At 37.4% G+C, this 21975-nt stretch overlaps 1 protein-coding gene across 2 annotated transcripts in view; it reads left to right on the forward strand.

Annotated features, from left to right (window-relative positions):
- The window catches only part of LOC149209030 (protein LOL3-like), a 157409-nt gene that overhangs the window by 104695 nt on the left and 30739 nt on the right, over positions 1-21975 (forward strand). For both annotated transcript variants that reach the window (XM_089396267.1, XM_089396266.1), the window contains 2 exons: positions 19724-19833; positions 20109-20186. In XM_089396267.1, the coding sequence (XP_089252393.1) occupies positions 19724-19833; positions 20109-20186 (188 nt within the window). The remainder of the gene's footprint in view (positions 1-19723; positions 19834-20108; positions 20187-21975) is intronic.

Below are 21975 nucleotides of genomic sequence, written 5' to 3' on the forward strand. Positions count from 1 at the left end.
GAGCCATTTGGTCCTTCCATTCGTGATAGTTGTACGGTGTTAGGATCAATGCTTTGGGAAAATCTGTTTTTCTGTCAATCTTCGATCTCCAAGCTGTAATACCTGCAAAATAAAATACTGGTGCGCCTTTTATCTAGCAACTTGTGGGCTATGATACCATGTAAATGTGTTAGAAAACTTGCACAGATGAATCTAGCTAGTAAAGGTTGAACGCACAGCTTTGCAGAGCAAAAACACTAAAAGAAAATCGAAAGAGCAAAAGAATGATTCATTCGAAAATAGGTTACAATGCTCATGATATAGCATTACTGGGTGAAGATCCCAAGGTAATGCACCATAGTGGTGATCAATGAGAAGACTCAACACCTACAACAAGTTCCGAAGAGAACTAGCCAGTTGCGGAGTGAAAGAAGGAGCAAATCAGGGAGTAAATCATGCAGAAGAACTAACCAGTTGCGGAGTTAAAGAAGGAGCAAATCAGGGAGTAAATCATGCAGAAGAACTAACCAGTGGCGGAGTTAAAGAAGGAGCAAATCAAGGAGTAAATCATGGAGAAGGAATCTTGCATGTAGTCCCATGCTCTAACTAAGAGTCTGCATGTAGGTGTGTAGTAGTTCCAACAGGTATCAGAGTTAAGTTGAGGCTCAAATCTTCAATTTCAGTCATCTGATAAAGAGGGCAGCAAGCATCTAAAGTCTTCAAATAATGAAGCAAAACCTTTGAAACTTTGCTAGAAACCCAAAGACTTCAGCAGTTTGGAGGGAGGCAGGTTCTAGCTTCCAGATTTTTTCCATTTCGTTGGTTGTGGGGTCATGACAACTGGGTTGAGAGTAGAGGACAAATTTATGGGGGATGAAAACTTTGGCCCATGGAAGGAGAGGATTATGGTTTTAATGGAGGAGGTGGAAGTGTGGGATATAGTTGAAGCAGCTGTGAAGACAAAGAGGATCCTTTTAGATGCCTTCAAGGACCATTTATTCCCTCATGTTTCAGGGATGGGATATGCATATCCGATGTGGGAGTCCTTGGTCTCTTTGCACCAGATTTCTTATGAGAACATGGAGATGGTGTTGAGACAAAAACTACGCAACGCCAAGATGACCAAGATTGACAGTGTCACTTTACTCACGAGAGTCTCATAGGTGAAGGATGAGTTAGCTACCATTGGAGAGGCTGTTCCAAAGGAGCAGTTGGTTAGGATTACCTTAGATGGGTTCACTGAGAAGTGGGATGGCTTTATCCACAACTTGGTGGCTGGAGAGCACTTTCCTGGTTGGAGGAGGATGTGGGATGATTTCATCTAAGAGGAGATCAGGAGGAGTGTGAGGGGTGGCAGCAAGAGTGGTGGGGGAGGTGAAGAGGAGAATGTTGCTCTTGCAGCTAAGGGCAAGAAGGGAAAGAAGATTAAGAAGGGGTCTTCTAGTGGAGCAAAGCAGGAGAAGGGGAAGCAAAAGGCTAAGGAGAAGGACACGAGCAAAGTGAAATGCTTTACCTGTGGGAATGTGGGTCACTATGCTATTCAGTGTCCCAACAAGAAGGGTAAGAAGAGACAGGGAGTTGCAGCTTCAGCAGATGTGGATGGTTTTGCGGCTATGTTTGATTCAGAGTGTGTTTTGGTGGTGAGTTTAGCCACTCATGTCATATCTTCCCGTGCTTGGTTCACAGACAATGGAGCAACTTGCCATATGACCGAAGTTAGAGAGCACTTCACTCACCTTTTAGAGGATGATATTAACTTGGAGGTTGTGCTTGGCAACAACTCCAAATTGAAAGCGGCAGGTATGGGGACAGTTAAATTTCAGATGGAGTCATCACCTCCTTTGAAGGTGAGATATATTCTTTATGTTCCAGGTTTGAAGAAGAGTTTGATATCAGTCTCTAGCTTGGAGGACAGGGGGTATGAGGTATTGTTTCGGAAGAGACAAGTGTTCATATATCCTAGGGGATCCAGTATCGACTCTGCTCATGTGATTGGAGCTCGCAGTGGGAGACTATACAAACTTATATTTCAACCTCTTAAAGCTATGGTAGCGCTGCCCAGTGGAAGTGAGTTATGTGAGCTGTGGCATAGGAGGATGGCCCATTTGCACCATGGAGATTTCAGGATGTTGAGGGAGATGGTTACAGGGTTGCTTGGCTTCAGCACAAAGCATCATAATGTGTGCAGGGGGTGTGCTTTGGGAAAGTACACCAAGACATCTTTCATGAGCAGTGACAACACAACTACATGTATCTTGGATTTGATTCATTCTGATGTATGTGGTCCTATGTCCCATGTTTCATTGAGTGGATAAGATTACTATGTGACTTTCATTGATGACCACTCTAGGAGGAACTGGATTTACTTCCTAAAGGCCAAGGATGAGGTCTTCCAGAGACTCCAAGAGTTTAAGGCTCTTGTGGAGAACCAGGTAAGGAGACAAATCAAGGTGTTAAGATCAGACAATGGGGGCAAGTACACTTCTACTAAGATGAGGGATTTTTGTGGGAGTGTTGGGATCAAGAGGGAGCTCATTATGCCTTATAACCCTCAACAAAATGGGGTGGCAGAGAGGAAGGATAGGACCATTGTGGGTGCATCTAGAGTGATGTTGAATGATCAAGGTTTACCTTTCTTCTTGTGGGCCGAGGCGTGTAAAACTATTGTTTATTTGTAGAATAGGAGCCCACATAGAGTCTGTGGAGCAAGACTCCTGAGGAGGTGTATACCAGCAAGAAGTCAAAAGTTGGACACATCAGGGTATTTGGGTGCTTTGCATATTTACACGTCCCTGAGGAGAAGAAGATGAAGTTGGAGCCCATTGCAGAGAGGGGTTTCCTAATGGGTTACAGTGAGACCAACAGATCCTACCGTATATATCTTCCTGCGCAAAATCCACAGGGTTATATGGTTCAATCGATGTTCTTATGTTTTTTATATCTAATTCATCATTCTACATGCTTTGTTGACATATATGCATCAAAATATATAAAAATATATATTATATAAAAATTCGCTCCTAAACTGAGAGCTTTTGAAAGTGTTTCTCCCCGCTCCCGCTTCCTCTCTCGCTCCCAAGTAACCTTGCTCTATCCCCCATGGTTGAATGGTGAGTACCCCTCTTTCTTCTTGCAATGAGATTGCTTGTATCCTCAGGAAGCATACAAGGCTCATGCACTCACAAGCTGGCAGGATGCTTGCGCTCTGATACCACTGTAGTGAAGTAGTGGGATTTTTGCCCTAGTTTACCTTAGGGTTTTAACAAAAAAATTGTATAGAATATGAAACAAAGATATAAATCAATACTGCAAGTTATTCACAAAATAACTCTTCAATTCTCCAACTGTGATTTGTAAATGGCACTATTGTTATAACCGTGCTAAACAATTTCTACTGAATAATTCAATAGTGCATCATCAACAATCCAATCCACACATTACAGTACACCAATTATTTGCATCATAATTAGACAACAACGTAACTAATACTACAAATAATTTATAGTCCAAATACAAGTTCCATCGAATTTTTGGTAAACCTTTGTTCAATACAAATTTTGAGTAATATAATACCCTAATCTCATATTGCTTCTATCCTGAACAACTGGCTTGTTGATGTTGTTGTTATGAGAGTCGAGCCTACAAACTACAGACTGAAACCCTTCTTTCCCTATATAAATTACTTCTCGTTAAACCCAGATGACTTGGATCTCTTCAGAAACTCAAAATAGATGTTGTGATTAACCTCCGCAATAGGCTGCAGCCCCGAGTTTAGCTTCAGGAAGATTTTGAGACCCTCGCTTGGCAATCTGAGCAATTCCTGTTTCAGAGCTAGGATTAGGTTAGGGATCATTGCTTCAAAGGTCCTAAAGGACCCACCTTCTTCAAGGAGAAAGTCGCTTAGTCCTTCTTTGTATCTTCATGCTAGACAGGACCATGTTGTTGAAGAATCTAGGGCAATCCTATGCAGTGTGATTCTTCTTTGACTTGATAACAATTTATGAAGCACTTTTACAATTATCTTAGCTTGATCTTGTTCTTATTATTAGTGTGTGTGTTTCTTCAAATTGCTACCAAAAACATAAAGACAAGAACACAAATGTTGGCTCTTTGCCAGGGCCAAAACCTCTCTTCTCTTGAGAGGAAAACCATTTGGTAAGTTTCTCTTATTGAAGCTTCTTATTGATCAATGCCAAATCCTAGACCCTTGACTAGGATATCCTCCAAGCATAAGGCAAGTCTTTCCTCTATTCTGCACTTTGTTCCTGACACATAGACTTCCTACTTCTGACACTTTGCTTCCTAGCACTTCGTCCTCCTTCTTCGATCTTTGTCTAGAGATAGTTCTTGCATATGTGAGCTTCTTGATGTGATATGCTTCGTCTTTAGAAGTGATCTTCACTCATGAAGACACCCTTTTCTTGATCCAACAAGGTTCTTCTTGAGATAGGTCTGCAAACTGGTGTAACTAAACAACAACCCTAGTTTAGCTACGTGTGGTAGGAACCCTAGAGAATTAGGGCTCTTTTCCTTCGCTAGAGAGAGAGACTTCTTCGCTAGACTTGGGAGACCTTGTAGACTTGATTTCTCACCCAAATAATGATAATCTATGAACTGTTCTCTAGCTGTTGTTGTGCTGCAGATTTCCCTTACTTATCTTCGCACGTGTGACTGCCTACACTTCGATCTTTTTCCTCCTTTCTTCGCTTGTCTTGGAGACCCTTAGACTTGCCATTTACCTTCACTTTCTCAACTTCTACCTTCACTGATTCCAGAGTTTGATTGATGGACGTTGAGAGGGAGTGGACAACCTCGATATATAGAGGATTGTCCCTCCTTTAGGCTGACTTGAGGCCGACTTACTGTCCTCAGGCCGACTTGACTATTTCTTCATTATTTTGCTGCTTGAAGGCTTTCGTTGCAAGGAGATGACTAAATTATCTTGGAGGTATTCCTTTGACCTTTATATTGTTTTATACATAGTGTAACATGCCCTCAAAGGTCTTACTTAAATACATTGACTCTTTGACTTCCTAGAAGCACTTAAACATGTGCTTGACCTACTTCAATGAGCAAGAAACTCATTGACAAGTATCATAAAAATAATTTCTCTTTTCTTGAATAAATACAAATATCAAAGATACATTTATGAAGACCCAACCTAGTTACATTTCACTCAACAATCCCTCTTAACTAGGGAGGTATTCATACAACATTACAAGATGTTTGGCTATGTTTCAATCTCTGAAGAATTCACATAAGAGAATATGGATTTGCAATCCATCTGTTATATCATCATAATAACCAACATTGTTTCCACAGCAAGGCGTTGACTGACAGCTCTATCTCTCAATAGATCAGAGCACAATGTTGGCGACCAATGACTTATAGACACCTTAGTCATTGTCTCTCAAGGTACATACCCACCCAGGTGTTCATTGAGTATGACCTTCTAGGACTATTCTTATCTTGGGTTCCCAACCCTCAAAGAATATCGGTCCTCTTGTCTACTCTTGTCTTGGATGCCCTACACATTCTCAAAGAGTATCAGATGCCAGATGATTACCTAATCCTCCTATTCTTGCTTCCCAAGGGAAGACAAGAATGTTGTGTCTATCAGTTCCTCCTCAATTGAGGAAGACATGCCCAAGTATCCTCTGAGAAGGTACTTGTCCAAGTTCCTTTGTAATTGGGAACTTGTTATAACTCCCTCTTAGCTAGGGACTTGTTCATTCGTCAACAACTTCTTCTTCATGGGTCCTTCAGCTGCTCAATCTTTTTCTTTCCTTCGAAGTCATGAAGTCTTTGTTTGAACTTCTTCTTGGTAGGGCACCATCCATCGATCACTTTCCTTCTTGGTTTGTCATGTCATTGCTTCCTTCATGGAAAGTGGTCTTCTTGTTATATATCAGGTTCTCTTGTCATCTGGCTATTCCTTTGTCATCTTTGTCCATACTTCGAAATACTCTTCTCATGGATCCTTAGTTGAGCTTGCTTGTTCCCATGCTTTGATCTAGTAGCCTTTCATGACTTCATCCTAATTCCTGATATTGCTTCAACATTGCTTTGCTTTCGCTTGATGGCTTCTTCATCACGACATCTTTTGTAGATTAGAATCAATTATTTGCACCTTTCATATCTCCAAGGCCTTCATAGCTGTCAAGGGTCCTTCCTTCCTTTATTAGAGTTGTCCTACCTTCTTTCGGGAGATATCTTCAAAGTATCTTGTTAGATAGTGATTCTTGGTGATCATGGTGTTCTTCACATGCTTGATCTCTTTCTTCATTTGCTTCTTCTTGGATAGATTGGTCAACCACCTTATGCTCCTTGTGAGAGCACTTTTTCATTGCTTGCTTTCTGGACTAGTCAACATTTCTTCTTGCCTCTTAGTCAGCAATCTTATACTCCTTATGTGAGCATATCCTTTTGTTGATCTTCATTGCATTGTAGTACATGCCTTCGAGCATGTCCTTGGTGAAAGAGATTCTTTCATACTTGATCATGTTATAGAACTATTCCCATGATTCAATAATATACATATGATAACATGACTAAACTTTGATGCATACATACCTCATCTTGATTCTCCTTTGATCATCTTGACTTTATTTGATTGTTCATGGTGTGGCCCTTCTTGCTTCATCTTAGCTTGCCTGCACATCATCCTTTTCTTGAATCCCATGAATGGGACTTCCCAATGAGACATCTGCTTCTTATTCATGAATCTTCTTTTGAAGATTCCATCATAGGATCTTGAAGACTCCATCATAGGATCTTGAAGACCCTTACCTTGCAAATATTTCTTTCCTTTTGATGATGGAGGTCTTCTAAGATTCTTATTCATGATCAATTTTCTTTCATAGTGGATGAGGTCCTATTCTAGGTATGCTTCTTCTACATGAATATCTTGAGCTATGTCCATCATGCTCCTATATTCTAGAAGATATTTCTAACCATGCATTTTGTTCTTATTTATAAATGCTCTTTCTGCATGAGTATCTAGAACTCTATGTACTTCATGTTTCTAGATTCTAGAAGATGTTTCTAGCTATGCAATTTTATCCTACATGCTCCTATCCTACTCAAAAGTTTGAAAGAAGACTTAAAGTAAAGAGTTTGACTTAGTCATAGTAGAGATCTGGAAGGTCTTCCTTCTTTTGCTTCTTTTCTTCTTCTTTCTCCTCTTGAGTCATGTGAGCTTCTTCCCTCTTTCTTTTGTTGTTGTTGTCCTTCTTAAGCTTAGGACAATTCCTTTTGTAGTGTCCATATTCTTGGCATCCATAGCATTGGATTTTGGACATGTCTTTGTTGTTTGTTCTTTGTGGACCAAATTTGCCAAATTTTCCCTTTCTCTTGGCCATAGTAGCAAACGCTTGCTCCTTTGATCCCACATCTTCCTCTGCTTTAAGTCTGGTTTCCTCTGTCTTGCATAGAGACCACATTTCATTGAGTGTGGTTGCTTCCTTCTTGGCATATGCTTGATGTGAAGTTGCCCCTTTCCTCAGGTAGAGCATTGAGTACTACAGTTGTCATTTCTCTGTCAGACATGACTTCCCCAAGCTCTTGAAGTTGATGCCTCATCGCAGAGATCTTCATGAAGTAGGGAGCTATTCCTTCCTTGGATATCTTCATCTTGTATAATTCATTTCTTAGAGATATCACTTCTCCAGCTGTGGATAATCGATAATAGCTCTACTGGCTTATCATAAATTTATTTTGATGTTTCAAATTTGGAGACATAAGGAATGAGAGAGTCCTTGATAGATTCTATTAGAATCCTTTGAGCTCTTGTCTCATCCTTAGTGTACTTGGCTATGGCTTGGGTTTGTTCCTTAGCAGGGATAGTGATATTCACTTTGACATGTTCTAGAAGTTCATTCTCTTTTAGAAGTAAATCAATCCTCTTCTTCCATGCAAGAAAGTTATTGATACCTACCAATTTGTTGCTTTCCTTGCAAAAAGACATTGATGTATAATCAAAAGGGGACATATACTTGATAGATTTTTGGATGTAGTGGACTTGCTTTCTCCTTGAAGACTTGATGACTTGCCTTCCTAGGATCTTGATGTTCTTCAAGTAGCCTTCTCCAAGTGAACTTGCTTGATGATGACATTTTCTTGAGGACTTGTAGATGATGTATGTTCTTCTTTGATCTGCTCTTCTTTGTAGCCTTCCTTGATGAGTGATAGATGGTAGGCCTTCTTTTCCTTGAGTAGATTTAGCTTGATGCTTCAACCTTGTAGATGCCTTTACTTGATAAGTGTTCTTGAGTTGCCCTTTCCTTGATGTGTTACCTTAGCTCTGATACCATGTTGAAGAACCCAGGGCAATCCTATGTAGTATGATTCTTCTTTGACTTGATAACAATTTATGAAGCGCTTTTACAATTATCTTAGCTTGATCTTCTTCTTATTATTAGTGTGTGTGTTACATCAAACTGCTACCAAAAACTTACAGACAAGAACACAGATGTTGGCTCTTTGCCAGTGCCAAAACCTCTCCTCTTGAGAGGAAAACCCTTCGGTAAGTTCCTCTTATTGAAGCTTCTTATTGGTCAATGCCAAACCCTAGACCCTTGACTAGGATATCCTCCAAGCACAAGTCAAGTCCTTCCTCTATTCCACAATTAGTTTCCATCACATAGACTTTCTCCCAGCACTTTGCTTCCCAGCACTTTGTCCTCCTTCTTTGATCTTTGTCTGAAGATAGTTCTTGCTTATGTGAGCTTCTTGATGTGATTTGCTTCCTCTTTACTTAGAGATGATCTTCACTCATGAAGACACCCTTCCCTTGATCCAATGAGGTTCTTCTTGAGATAGGTCTGCAAGCTGGTGTAACTGAACAACAACCCTAGTTTTGTTACGTGTCGTAGGAACCCTAGAGAATTAGTGCCCTTTTCCTTCGCTAGAGAGAGACTCCTTCGCTAGACTTGGGAGGCTTGTAGACTTGATTTCTCACCCAAACAATGATAATTTATGCACTGTTCTCTAGCTGTTGTTGTGTCGCAGATTTTCCTCACTTATCTTCGCACGTGTGACTGTTTCTAGCCCTAGAAACAATCCCCTACACTTCGGTCTTTTTCCTCCTTTCTTCGCTTGTCTTGGAGACCCTTAGACTTGCCTTTTACCTAAACTTTCTCGACTTCTACCTTCGCTGATTTCAGAGTTTGATTGATGGACGTTGAGAGGGAGTGGACAACCTCTATATATAGAGGACTGTCCCTCCTTTAGGCTGACTTGAGGCCGACTTGATTATTTCTTCATTATTTTGCTACTTGAAGGCTTTCGTTGCAAGGAGACGACTTTGACTTTGCTTGGAGGTATTCCTTTGACCTTTATATCATTTTATACCAGTGTTTTAAGATTCGGCCGGCTCGGAACCGATTCAGCCGAGTTGGTCCGAGTCAAGGCCTCACCGGGTCGACTTGGCCATTGAACCGGTTTGGATGGTCGGGTTATTACCGAGCCGACGGAGTTGTCTAACAACTTGGCCGACTCAGTAATAACCTGGCTAGCTTGACCGAGTCTAAGCCTACTCGGCCAGGTTGGATGACAACGGCCCGTGAACTAAAAAACAACGATTTTATTTTTTATTTTTTTGCTTTTGGGGGACTCCAAAGTTTTCACTATGATACTTTAATGGTTTTTTGTCCCTAAATAAGTTTATCTCGTTTGATCTTGAGAGGTTTGTTTAGGGGGTATCACATATGTAGTAGAGATTCTTTAAGGGATAGCTTCATTCTTCTTCAAAACGTTCTAATAGGTTCTTTGCCCCTTTCTTAAACCAAACCTAACTTTGTGGCCCCAACCTTGGCCCTTCAAAGATGAGCATTGAACCTTGAGCTGATTCCACGTGATGCTACACCACCCCTTGATGAGCCTCCAAATGCTAAAACACTAAACTTAAAAGCTTGGACGTTGGACTATTTGATGATATGCCCAAATGGACTGAAGATGCCCCCTGGCTGGCCTTGACCCTGTTTTGGTGGATGGTGCCTTCTTCCAAAGCATAGATGAGGATGGTTAGCTAGCACATCCCTCTTTGATGCCAATGCTTACCCTTAGGCATGTCACTCACATGCTTGAAAAGGGTGACATAGGGTCTCTCCTAGATGACATCATGGTGGAGGATGCACCTTTTGAAGATGTACGCATGCACTTTGGGACTTTCTTGGAGTGAGGAACACTCTTGGACCCTTGTATTAGTTCCTTGATGACTTACAATGTATTTTGGAGAATAACGCCATTTCTAGCCTCCTTGGTTATGTGTTTGTTTTTTGATCTCTATATCATCATCATGTATGTATTGGACAGTGCATTGGGTGCCATTTTGATATAATGGATATATTCATGAGCCTACTTTGATCATATGTTGTCTTCTATGTATATTCTAATGTTGTGTTTGGAAACATGAATGAAAATCTTTAAAATTATGTTTTTTTATAAAAATAATAAATATTTAATATATTTTTTACAACGACTGAGTCATTGAAATCGAGTCGACCAAGTCGATACTGAGTCAGAGTCGAAGTGGAAGTCGACCCTCGGCCGAGTCAGAGTCTTAAAACATTGTTTTATACATAGTGTAACATGCCCTCAAAGGTCTTACATAAATATGTTGACTCTTTGACTTCCTAGAAGCACTTAAACATGTGCTTGACCTACTTCAATGAGCAAGAAACTCATTGACACGTATCATAAAAATAATTTCTCTTTTCTTGAATAAATACAAATATCAAAGATACATTTATGAAGACCGAACCTAGTTACATTTCCTTCAACACATGTACTAACAAAATGTCTTGGTTGTCTCCCTGCGTAAACTTCTTGTGCCAAGAATTCAAACCCTAAGCATAATTTGTTGTAACAAGAATAATTCAACAGGGATCTATGCTTCCTTTCTAGAGTAGTCCCATGGCCAATCCAGAATGCTCAGAAACCTTGCTACCCTTTCAATTCATTGCTGTGTCCAAATCGAAAGAGAAGAGAAGATCTTCCCTGTTCTCATAGGAATGGTCAAACAGGGAAATTTCGCTGCCTTCTCAGAATTTCACTACAAAAGATCCTCACTGCCGCCAAATTTTTCCTGTTCAAGACCAATATCCCAGAATTCGCTGCCCAACTAGAAACCCTTTTGCCAAAAACAAAGAGAAGAGATAAAGGATGTCAACTAGGGTGGAATCTTTCACCACCGAAGTTGACAAGAGAAAGGGGTCTTAAAACACTCAGAGCTAATGCTCAAGAACAATGAATTGATCCACACTTGATGCTCCAAAATGAATTCATCTCTCTCATATTTATAGATTTCCTAGAGGGGCCTCTTCTTCTAAAACGATTGAGTAATCTTTACTCTAAGGCCCAAATTTGGGGTTCTTCGCCTAGTTGCCCCAAAAATTTCCCAATAGTGGGAATTTTTGGGGTTTTCCCCCCTTTTTGGAGGACTATAGCCTATGGGGATTGATAGGATACTTCGTCCCATTCGTCCTCAATTCGTAGAGGATGTTACAATTTCTTTGTTTTATTTTTTTGTGGACATTTAAATTATTTCATGTTGTTTCATATTACAATAGGAGGATCATGGGCAAGTGTAACGAACAAGTTCGTATACACAACAGAGTAAGCTTCAAAATACTTCGAAGATGTAAACATCCATTGTAGGACAAGTAACTGTATATTGAATATTATAATAAGAATCGATGTGAGATGATCTTACAAATGAGACTGAGGGCCTGCTTATATACCTAGGCAGGGAACTCTTCATAAACAGTGATGTCCTTAGAGACATGCCTCTTCACTACTAATTATTAGTTAATTAATCATTAATCATTATTAGTCATTTATATTTATTTGCATTATTTTATATATATTTTATTCATAACATTGCCTTCCTTTTCAAAAAGCTTTGTCTTCAAAGCTCACTGATGAAAGGGCTTGATCTCTTTTACCGTTTCGAATATCTTCTCATCTAAGTACTTTCATCTTCGTTGATACAAGTCGATATGATCCTCTGAGTGATAAACAAAATTGTCGGACTGAGAAAGGATTTGACCATCTTAGATTAATCTTCTGTAGAATCTTCCGATCACTGGAAATTTGTAATGAATTGTTATCACAGCACTGGATTTTGCAAACTTCAGTATTCCTTCAAACATAAATCTTTTGTTTCCATTTTGAGTCATTCAGATATGCAGACTGATTGAGCTGTCTACTCTTGTGATTTAGATGTCGATAAGGAATTCTTTTGGTTTGACTTCCTCTTATCAAGTGTGTGGCAATTTTCTGATTTACTTAAGGTATTGAGGTTGTTGAGTTGGTTACGGAATCTTCACTTGGAATTTCCATTGTTTGAATTGCAACATCTGAATATGTTTTCCTGCAACTGGCTTGTTATTTTCTTGAGTTATGATATTGATTGGATCGATGTCCATATCTTTGTCTTAAACTTGGACTGAAGACTTCGACACTTATTTCGTGATAATTTCTTTTAATTTGTTTTTCAATGATTTCTTATCATTTTTAAGTTTCTTAATTTGAGTGAGTAGACTCTTCTTATGATTTTTGATCCATAAGAGTTCTTCATTTTCCGAGTCGACTTTATTTTGGCATTCAAATTTCTCATCTTTTAAGCACTTAATTTGTTCTATTAATTTTTGATTAAGATTCTCTAAGCGTAAATTTTCATCTTCTTTCCCTGGTAAACTTTCATTGAGCTTTTTGTCGAAACTTTCCTTTTCTTGTTCTAACTTGTGCTTTTTAGTTTTACACCTTTTGACTTGTGTAAGTAGTTTTGGATATGATTTTTTAAACGAGAATTCTCTTTGTTTTTATTGGATATGACCTCCTCAAGCTCTTTTTGCTTCTCCAGTATTGTGTTTTGATTCTTTTGAGGTATTAATTTCGTAATATCTTTAAAGTCTTCTAAAGAAGGCATTATCGATTCCGACTTCATTGTCATGTCTCGGAATGTGATCATCCTTCCCTTATAAGAAAACATCAATTTTTTTTCTCTATGTTTAACATGAGTGTACCCAATTCTTTAAACCAAGATTGACTAAGGATTATGTCAATCTCTCTATCATACATGGTTACAACACGAAATTGTTATACATACTCATAATGATCCACTGTAGTCTGTCACTTGTAAATCATTAATTTCATAATTTATACCAAAAATATCCTCTGTTTCCCCTACATTGGCATTTGAGATTAATAGTTGATTCGCCAGATTAACGTTAATGTAATTTTTGTCATTGGTTGTTTCCCTTGGATGTTCCCTTTTAATGCAATTATTTTGTAATCTGTGATCGAAAATCCTTTATAAAATATCTTCCTTCCTTTATTTTCGAATTAGACTCCATTTTGTGTCTTTTTATTATTTCTTTTATCCATTAGAGATTGACTCCCTTTTGTCTTTATCAAAAATACCCTAATATTTTGCTTTTAATACATTATTATAGATGTCTTATTTTGTTATAATGCTTTTTCAACCTTTCAATTTTAATAATATACCTCTTACTTCTAATGTACCCTTTTTAAATAGATTTTCTAAGATATATATATATATATATATATATATATATATATATATATATATATATATATAATTTTTGTTTTTTGTTTAGGACAAACAATTAGCTATAGTAGCTGGACCAAATCGAACCTTCTTATTTGTAACTTTTTTTCCCAATGAATAACTAAATATATATAGTTTAAATTTATATTTTATATGTTTAAAAAAACTTAAATCTTTTTCTTTTACTCTTAATTCACACGAATAGTCAAGGGACACTATTTGGGAATATGGGTGCTATTTGTATGGATAGAAAATGAAGGGGAATAATGGCACAAAGATAATGGCAGAATGACAATGGTGACTGCTCATACGACAGTAACAAGGCATGAAAAAAACGGCTGGATGTAAGATGGATCCAAATCGGAAATTAGCCGTTACTGTGCAGGGCTTGCATGCAGTGGAAAAGAGTTTGTAGCGGCGGTAATAGGCAATGGATGTGTTTGGCAATTGCGGCTACATATGTGAAGCAGTGGATGAGGATATTGTTGACCACTCTGTGTCAACTACCCTATAACAATACACATTTTTGCAAAGGAATTCCATCATGTTCGAGCAATCAGATATTCAGGATTCATCATCATTATTCGTTAGTGTATCAAAGTTGTAAACCCAAATTCTACAATTTTATTCTAAATGATGCTAGTATGACCATTTAATTATGTAACAACGCCTAGGTAAGCCTCTGATTTTGGCAAAGGATTTCATCCTAGGAAGTTTTTTAACCTCACCGAATTATGTGTGTTTCTAAACACGGATAATCGGCAAAGTTTTTCTTCCAGCTTAAACCCCAAAGCTAGGGTGGAATTCGTTTACAAGGTCTTAGGTGAGTCCTAGTGTTATATCGAGTCTTTTGTAAAAGTGTGTTTGGGAATAATTTAAGCACATTTGGCTAAATTATTTTATTACAAACACACTTGGTCTATACTAGATCATATTGTGTTGCAAAATTGGGTAAATTATTAAGGGTCTATGTCTAAAGGTGTTTTCCCCTTTCAAGGGTTGAATTAATTGTAATATCTTTATGTAAAAATATTTTGGTCCATGATCCTTCGTATTTAGACACCATGACTAAAATATTTAAGGGTGGAAAAAATTATTATACCCTTTAGTGTCAATTAATTAATTTTTCTAGCTAAATTAAATTAAAATCCTAAGCTAGAAAATTAATTAATTTTGAGTCAAAAAATAATTATTTTTATTTTTGGTTTTTTGGCAAAAAACGACAAAAATATTAGCCAGAAAATGGTCAAAAAATTAAAATTGAGAGAAAATAAAATTCTCTCCAAGTGGAAAAACGAATTTTGGAGAAAGTGGTAATTTCCAAGGAATAATTAAATTGACAAACCCAATTCCAAGGCGAAAAAATCACAAGAAATTCTTTGGGACCAAAAAGTAATTATTTTTTCAAGAAAATTATATTTTCTGGGTCCAATTAATTGAAAAAATCGTAGGTCCAAAATAAGTCCAATTTCCAAGGTCTTTTATCAAGGAAAAAATCAAATTTTTAACAAAAATTGAGCTTATGGACCAAGGTGATAAGTTAATTTTTTTTTTTTTGAGGAAGAAAGGTCAAAATAATATTTTTTGGACCAGGAAAAATGGAAATTATTATGGAATTCAAATTTCTTCATCAAGTTCAAGGGACGAGATTTATTTTTGGCATTGATCAAGCACCAAGTAGTTGTTATTAACTTATTATCCAGGATCAAGTAAAGAATGTGCAACTTATTGGACCTAGCCATTTTCAACTTGGAGGGGGACCTAGATCTCTCTATGTTCTATACAAGGAAGCTATTTTCTCCTCATTTGACACTGAAAATTTTGTAAAGAAGCTTTGAGTCAAGCTCCGCCATTGTAATATTTTTCTGGAAATAATAAATAAGTCTTTGGGGTTTATTCATGGTGGTGTTCCTCATCTGCTTGTGGTAATTTTTTTTGAATCGTGTTCTTAATGCTCTACTGAAATTAATTTTTTGTAAGTTATTATTTCATTAGCCGGTTGTTGGATTAACTATTTGCACTGGTATCTTGTATTAGTTGATGAGTTTTAGAGAAACATTTTAATTTGATTTATCTAGCAGGTATCTCTAGATTTTGAAAGTTATTTTGTTATCTATGCCTCTATTGATCTAATAACTTGATCTTAAGTGTGTAGAGAATTTTATGGTATTAAGATCTTGAGCATGAGGGGAAGTCTTCAGTTGGACCAACCAACTGCCAAGACAAGAAAGCCTAAGAGCCCATCGTGTTAAACTTCAAGACTTATCTAACGATTTGTTTTGTAGAGATTTGACCATTGCTCACCATAAAAAAATATTATTTCTCTTATCTATTTGAATTTCTTTGTGCTCCAATTGATAGATCTGCTAATTAGAGCTATTAATCACTAGACAAGGGAATGGAGTTGGACTCATGTTCCTCTTGATCTAGTCCATTGTTAATATTGTAGATTAATTTTGTAAATAATTTTTATCTAACCCTTGTACATTTATTTTTTTCATTTTTTTTTGTATATAGCATTTGGGGTTTGTTTAATTCTTGCAGATCTGAAGAGGAGGATTAAAATTGGTTTGGGGATTTCTCTAATAAAATTTTGCAGGTGGATCTGATCCATTGTTCCCTGAAGTATTCTAATTGTAAAGGGATCAATTTTGTAAGCTTGAGGAGAGAATTGTATCTAAAATTCCTAGTCATTGTAATCTCTCTTTAAGTTTTGAGGAGTCCTTCCTTCTTGTCTTGAAGGGCTTCCTTCCCATGTAATTTTGATAATAAAAGATAATTTTTTCTCTTGGGGAGCTTGGGACTTAGATCCCTTGGCATCCTCCATCTCCTTATTTCAAAAGGAGAACTAACATACTAACTTACTTCTGCCTACTAACTTGCATTTGCATTCTAACTTCATTTGCATTGCATAGTTTAATCTTTTTGTTGCATTTCATCATTTTGAAAATCATTGTTAGCAATCTCTTTGTCTTTTAGTTATTTGTGTTGATATCATTAAATTTCACTTGCTCCTATTCTCTATATCTCATAAGTGAAGAACACTCTAATAAACTCTATATCTTAAGTTTGCTTCATTGAGTTGCTATTGGAAATCTTGTAGCCTTGTGAGCTAAGTTGATATCTCAATAAAGTTTGGTTATAAGTGGTTTACATCTTTACATTGAAGCATATTGTCATTATCTCATCTCTTTGAAGCTATCTAACTTGGTCATCATCTTACATTTGCATCCTAGTTTAGATTGCATCCTTAAAATTTACCTCCAAGCCTAAGCTTGGTTGAAAGAAAGTTAGGACCACCTTTCTTTTGTAGCTTGCGAAGGATAGACCCTCTTTAGTGGTTAACACGATGACCTTATAGTCGTCAGAGCCACAATCTCTGTAGTGCCAAAGGCATCAGGTGGTTAGATCTCAAGGGGAGGGATCGTTAACCAAGCCATAACTTGCTTCCCCTTGCTTTCTCTCCACAACTTACTCTAGAGACTAGCCTCAAAACAGCTAGGAGGAAGGATTCATCTAGATTAGGCATCTTAATTAAAATCAACCAAGATCTTGCATTTCACATTAGCTTAGATCTTGCATTCATTCCTTGTTGATCATTGGTGATTGGAATTGTGGGCTAAATTTATAATTTGCAAGTTTATTGTATTTGGAAATATCATCTTTTCTTGCAATTGTCTTTCTTCAAGGTTCATTGCTCATATATCTGGTTATCTTGGTCTTTAAATTTTGTGCTAACTCTTCTTGCAACATTGTTATTATTGTAACTTTGAACATCTATTTACTGCAAGTATCTAAATTTCCATTGAGCATTGTAAAGGCACTGGTCTGTTACATTTATATTTTGTATCTGCCTTATTGATCCCAATTGCATTTATCTTAATATACATTGCTCATAAACTCTCACACTTGCTTTAATTAATAATCAAGTTACACTAATAATAATTGCCTTGCCCTTAATCTCCTAGACTTGTTGTTCCAACAAGTTTTTCTTCATTATCATCCTTAGGGACTACCCCCCTTGACTTACCTAGGAGAGAGTCTAAATAGAGTGAATAGGGATTTCCCCTGTTTAGAGCATTGCGCCTTAGGTGTACACTTCAGGCGACAACATATACCATTGTAAATAATAGCGATTGTAGAGCCGACAACAGAGTGTGCTGCTGCATTGGTGGTCTGGTGTGGTTTTTAGTGTGGGTTGTAGTCACGATTTTGCGAGTTGTCTATGAACGGCAGGAGGTTGTGTATAGCGGAGGCAGGGACACTGTGTAGCAAGGATGGCGGCTTGCTGTGGCTATGGAATGTCGCATTCGGTGATGGTAGGGACGTTGTACAGAAGGCAATCGTGGTAGATAGTGGTTGTGGTGCGGGTGGTGTTGTTTGCGGCTGTGCATCCACTGCAGTTTTGTTTATTATTATTATTTTTTTAAATGTTATTTATTTTATATATATATATATTTTTTTTCTTCATTTTTCCCTAGCTTCTATGTATTTTTTTCCTCTATATATTGACCCTTTATTTATTTATTTATTTAAATTAATATTTTTTTCCCTATATCTTTTTTATCTCCTTTTTTTCAAATATTTTTGACTTTTTATTTTCTCTTTCTATATATATTTGACTTCCTTTTTTTTAAAATTGTTTTTTTTTAAACTTTGTTTTTCTTTTATAATTTTTTTTTTGTTTTTTTTTTGTTATGGCCAAAGGCCTGATGGTGAATCCGGCAGAATGGAGAACCTCCGACTATATAGTGAAACACTTGATTGCGACGACAACTACGTTGGCGAAGACTTTAATATCCAATGGTGGCTGGGATAGAAGAATGTGGCTTTGATACCATTGTAATGAACAAGTTCATATACGCAGCGGAGTAAGCTTCAAAATACTTTGAAGGCGTAAACATCCATTGTAGGACAAGTAACTGTATATTGAATATTATAATAAGAATTGATGTGAGATGATCTTACAAATGAGGGTGAGGGCCTGCTTATATACCTAGGCAGGTACCTCTTCATAAACGGTCATGTCTCTAGAGACATGCTTCTTCACTACTAATTATTAGTTAATTAATCATTAATCATTATTATTGTCATTTACATTATTTGCATTATTTTATATATATTTTATTCACAACAGTAAGATTATTTTCCATTCAAAAACCTGGGATATGTTGTTTGTGCTGATTAATTTATGTGGACCAGTTTTATCCATGCTCTAATGTATATGGACCAGTCTCAGCCATGCGCTAATGTATGTGGGCCAGTATTAACTATTCTGAAACCCATCTGCTGGAATTTACCAACAGAGGAAAGAATACCTGAATATCGTTTGGACACTGCAGAGACCTAAATGCAATCATGGGAGATTGTGGAAAGAAATAAGAGTTTTGAACAAATTACACCAATCCCAGATTTTGTTTGGAAGAACAGATTGATAGGTGTAAATGTGAAGAATATATGTTTCACTTAGTTCTCGGAACCATTGATTTTAACAAGGGGTCATTGGTTAGTATTATTATTTGTCAGCATGCATTCAAGTATTTCCAAAGCAACATTGGCTACTTTCTCCAAATTATTAATTTTAATGGGGGCATTGATCAGGATTTATTTTTGTATGTATTTCCAGAAGTGACAGAGCTCATTTTTTCTGTATGTGAACCAAACATATTTTTACTGATATCTGTTATCTGCGTTCTGCAATGAGGAAAAATTATAGCAATACACTAGACAGTAATTTTGTTAAGATGGTTGGTTGTTGGTTCTGGTTTGAGTTATGGGATTAGGAGGCCGTTTTCCCATATTACTGCAAATTACAATGCCATAATATCCCCTTATCAGTGATGTGTGTGCCCTTGCTTTATTAGGTAAGATTATTTTGGTTATTCGCAAGATCTTTGACTGTGTTTTTGTTTGGGTATGATCTGTTTTTGATGCAGCTGTTGTGGATATTCCATCCTTTTGTTTCTTATTACTTTGCTTTGTCCTTTCATTATCTGTTTTAGCTTATGATTCTATATTTTGATTATCCCATTTCTTAATCCTTAGGGAAATAGGAAATGCCTTTTCTGGAATTCTTATGCTTGCAATTTGAGATGAATATAACGTTTGTGTCTGAAATGCTCTATTGATGTTCATAATAATTTGGCAGTGAACAATGTGCATTTGAAACAGCAAATCAGGTTGCACATGTGAGTTGCGGGAGTTGTTTTACAACACTTATGTACCCATATGGAGCTCCATCTGTAAAATGTGCTGTCTGTCATTATGTTACGAATGTTGGAGTAAGTATTTAAATCTAACTTACATCTTGTCTTGTTTGAAATCTTTATGTTGTTCTTTTTTCTGAATTATGTGTTTTGTTAGAGTTCTGTATTGTTAATGGTGAGAGTGATTAACTGAATGTTCTGTTCTATATCTGCCTTAATTTTCCTATTATTGCTTTGAGTTTTTCTTGTTATTGTCTATTTTCTTATGTATATAGGTCTGTTGGATTGTTTCGTTTGGTGTAAGAATTTGCGTCCTATCATGGTTTTCACCAGCAATTTTTTTTTTGTAGCAAATAAGCAATATGAGAATGCCACTTCCTGTACAAAGACCTCCAGCGGCAGCTACAACCCCAGCTTCTAGTTCTGCAGTAAGTATTTGCTTCCAGTTTTTCTTTTTAAGTTCTGTAGATATCTGAGAAATCTTTATATGATCCAATCATGGCTAGCTTAGCAGTGTTATTCAACTATCTGGGATTGCAATTTGATTTGGCTTGAGCTCTTGAATATATTGGAATATTATATCATAATCAGAGGTAGAGTTCACTGAGGATTAGTCGTTAACTTCTTTTTTTCCAAGGAAAAAGTGTAATTTTCATTAAGAAAGTTAAGAAAATTACATGTTGTGTGCCAGCATTGTATTATGCTTTCTATACTGTCTGATGATGGGCCTGTGATACTTTAAATATTACAAAATCCTTCAATGAAATGAAGGTCCAAAAACTATATACAGGCTATTTATGGACTGTGCATATAACAAACTCAAAAACTAAATAAATTAGAGAGACCCCAAAAAATGGAATGATGCAAGCAATCAATCCCTGATATCTGCTCCCCCCTCTATATACGGCCTGTGATAGACCTGGAAGAATTCACCATTCCTGTATTCCTGTATAATCCATTGTCCTCTGGTCAGCTGCGCGGCCTCTTTGGAAAGAAAGTCAGCGACTTCATTCCTTTCCCTGTAAATGTGACAGCAGACAAAAGATTCAAACTGTGATTTAAGACCAATAGTTTCATCCAGCAGATCTCTGAGTGTGTGCACGTGACAGTGATAAGATCCATTAATCCAGTTTATGATGAGCTGAGAGTCCCCAAAAATTTGTATTGAGGGGCAGTGTTTTTCCAGGGTGAAAAGCAGAAGGTGTCTGAGACTGTTGAGCTCGGCATAGTTGTTTGTGCCCCTCCCTAGCCCCCCTTTCAGTTGCCTCTGACAGGTGAAGAATGGCCCCACCCCCACAGCCTTCGGCGTTTGCAGAACCATCAAAGTAAGCCCAAGGCTGATTCTTATCAATAGTTTCAGGGATAATAATTCGGGGGGGGGGGGGGGTGGTGTGGCGGGTCTTTTTCTTCAGGAAGAGAGTTGTAGATGGCTAGGATATTATTGCACAGAGCAGCACCCAAGATGTTTTTGTCCTGAAAATTTTTGGAATTCCTGGTTATCCAGATACCCCAGCAGATGATAAGTGGCAAATTCTTTTGTCTCAAGTTTGCTGTTTTGGTCCACCAAGTCTTCCAGGCTTTTGAGATATTACTACCAGTCCACTGGCAGGGGAGATTTTGCCCCTGGGTAGTAGAGTTCCATATTTCAATAGAAACAGGACAGTGAAGGAAGAGATGGTCTGTGTCTTTAGAGGCGGAGTTGCAGAGGCTGCATCTAGACGGCCAATAGATGTTGCGTTTTGCCACCGGTTGATTAGTCGTTAACTTCTAAATATCATATCTGATCTATTTCACACAGCGATTATTTTAAAATTACCAAGAAATTTATTTAACTAGTAAATAAATTTTCTGAACTGCTGAAAACAAACACACTGGTATCTATAACCTTTCACAATAAATTTGCAGTGGAAAATGCTTGGAAAAATTAGTAACAAACAGCATATAAATCTGCACATTCAAATCTTCCTTCACATTAACTTGTCTGGAAAATTTAGGGCCTTGACCCAGAAAGAAATACACACAAATTACAGCAATAATTGAACCTGGAAATGGCCCACTGGATTTTTGGCCTAATGAAGGATTTAGCCCCTGAAATTGGGTGCTGGAAGATGACACGGCCTTGGCAAACCTCGGCCTCCACCTGTACCTGAATTCAGCCTCCCTGTGTAGCTGCGCTGTGGAAGAGTTTCGGCCCCCCTAGCTGACCCTCCTCTTTGC

This window comes from Pinus tabuliformis, chromosome 1_2, assembly GCF_031772625.1.
Source record: "Pinus tabuliformis cultivar Carrire ecotype Pingquan chromosome 1_2, CPIR1, whole genome shotgun sequence".
Taxonomy (NCBI): Eukaryota; Viridiplantae; Streptophyta; class Pinopsida; order Pinales; family Pinaceae; genus Pinus; species Pinus tabuliformis.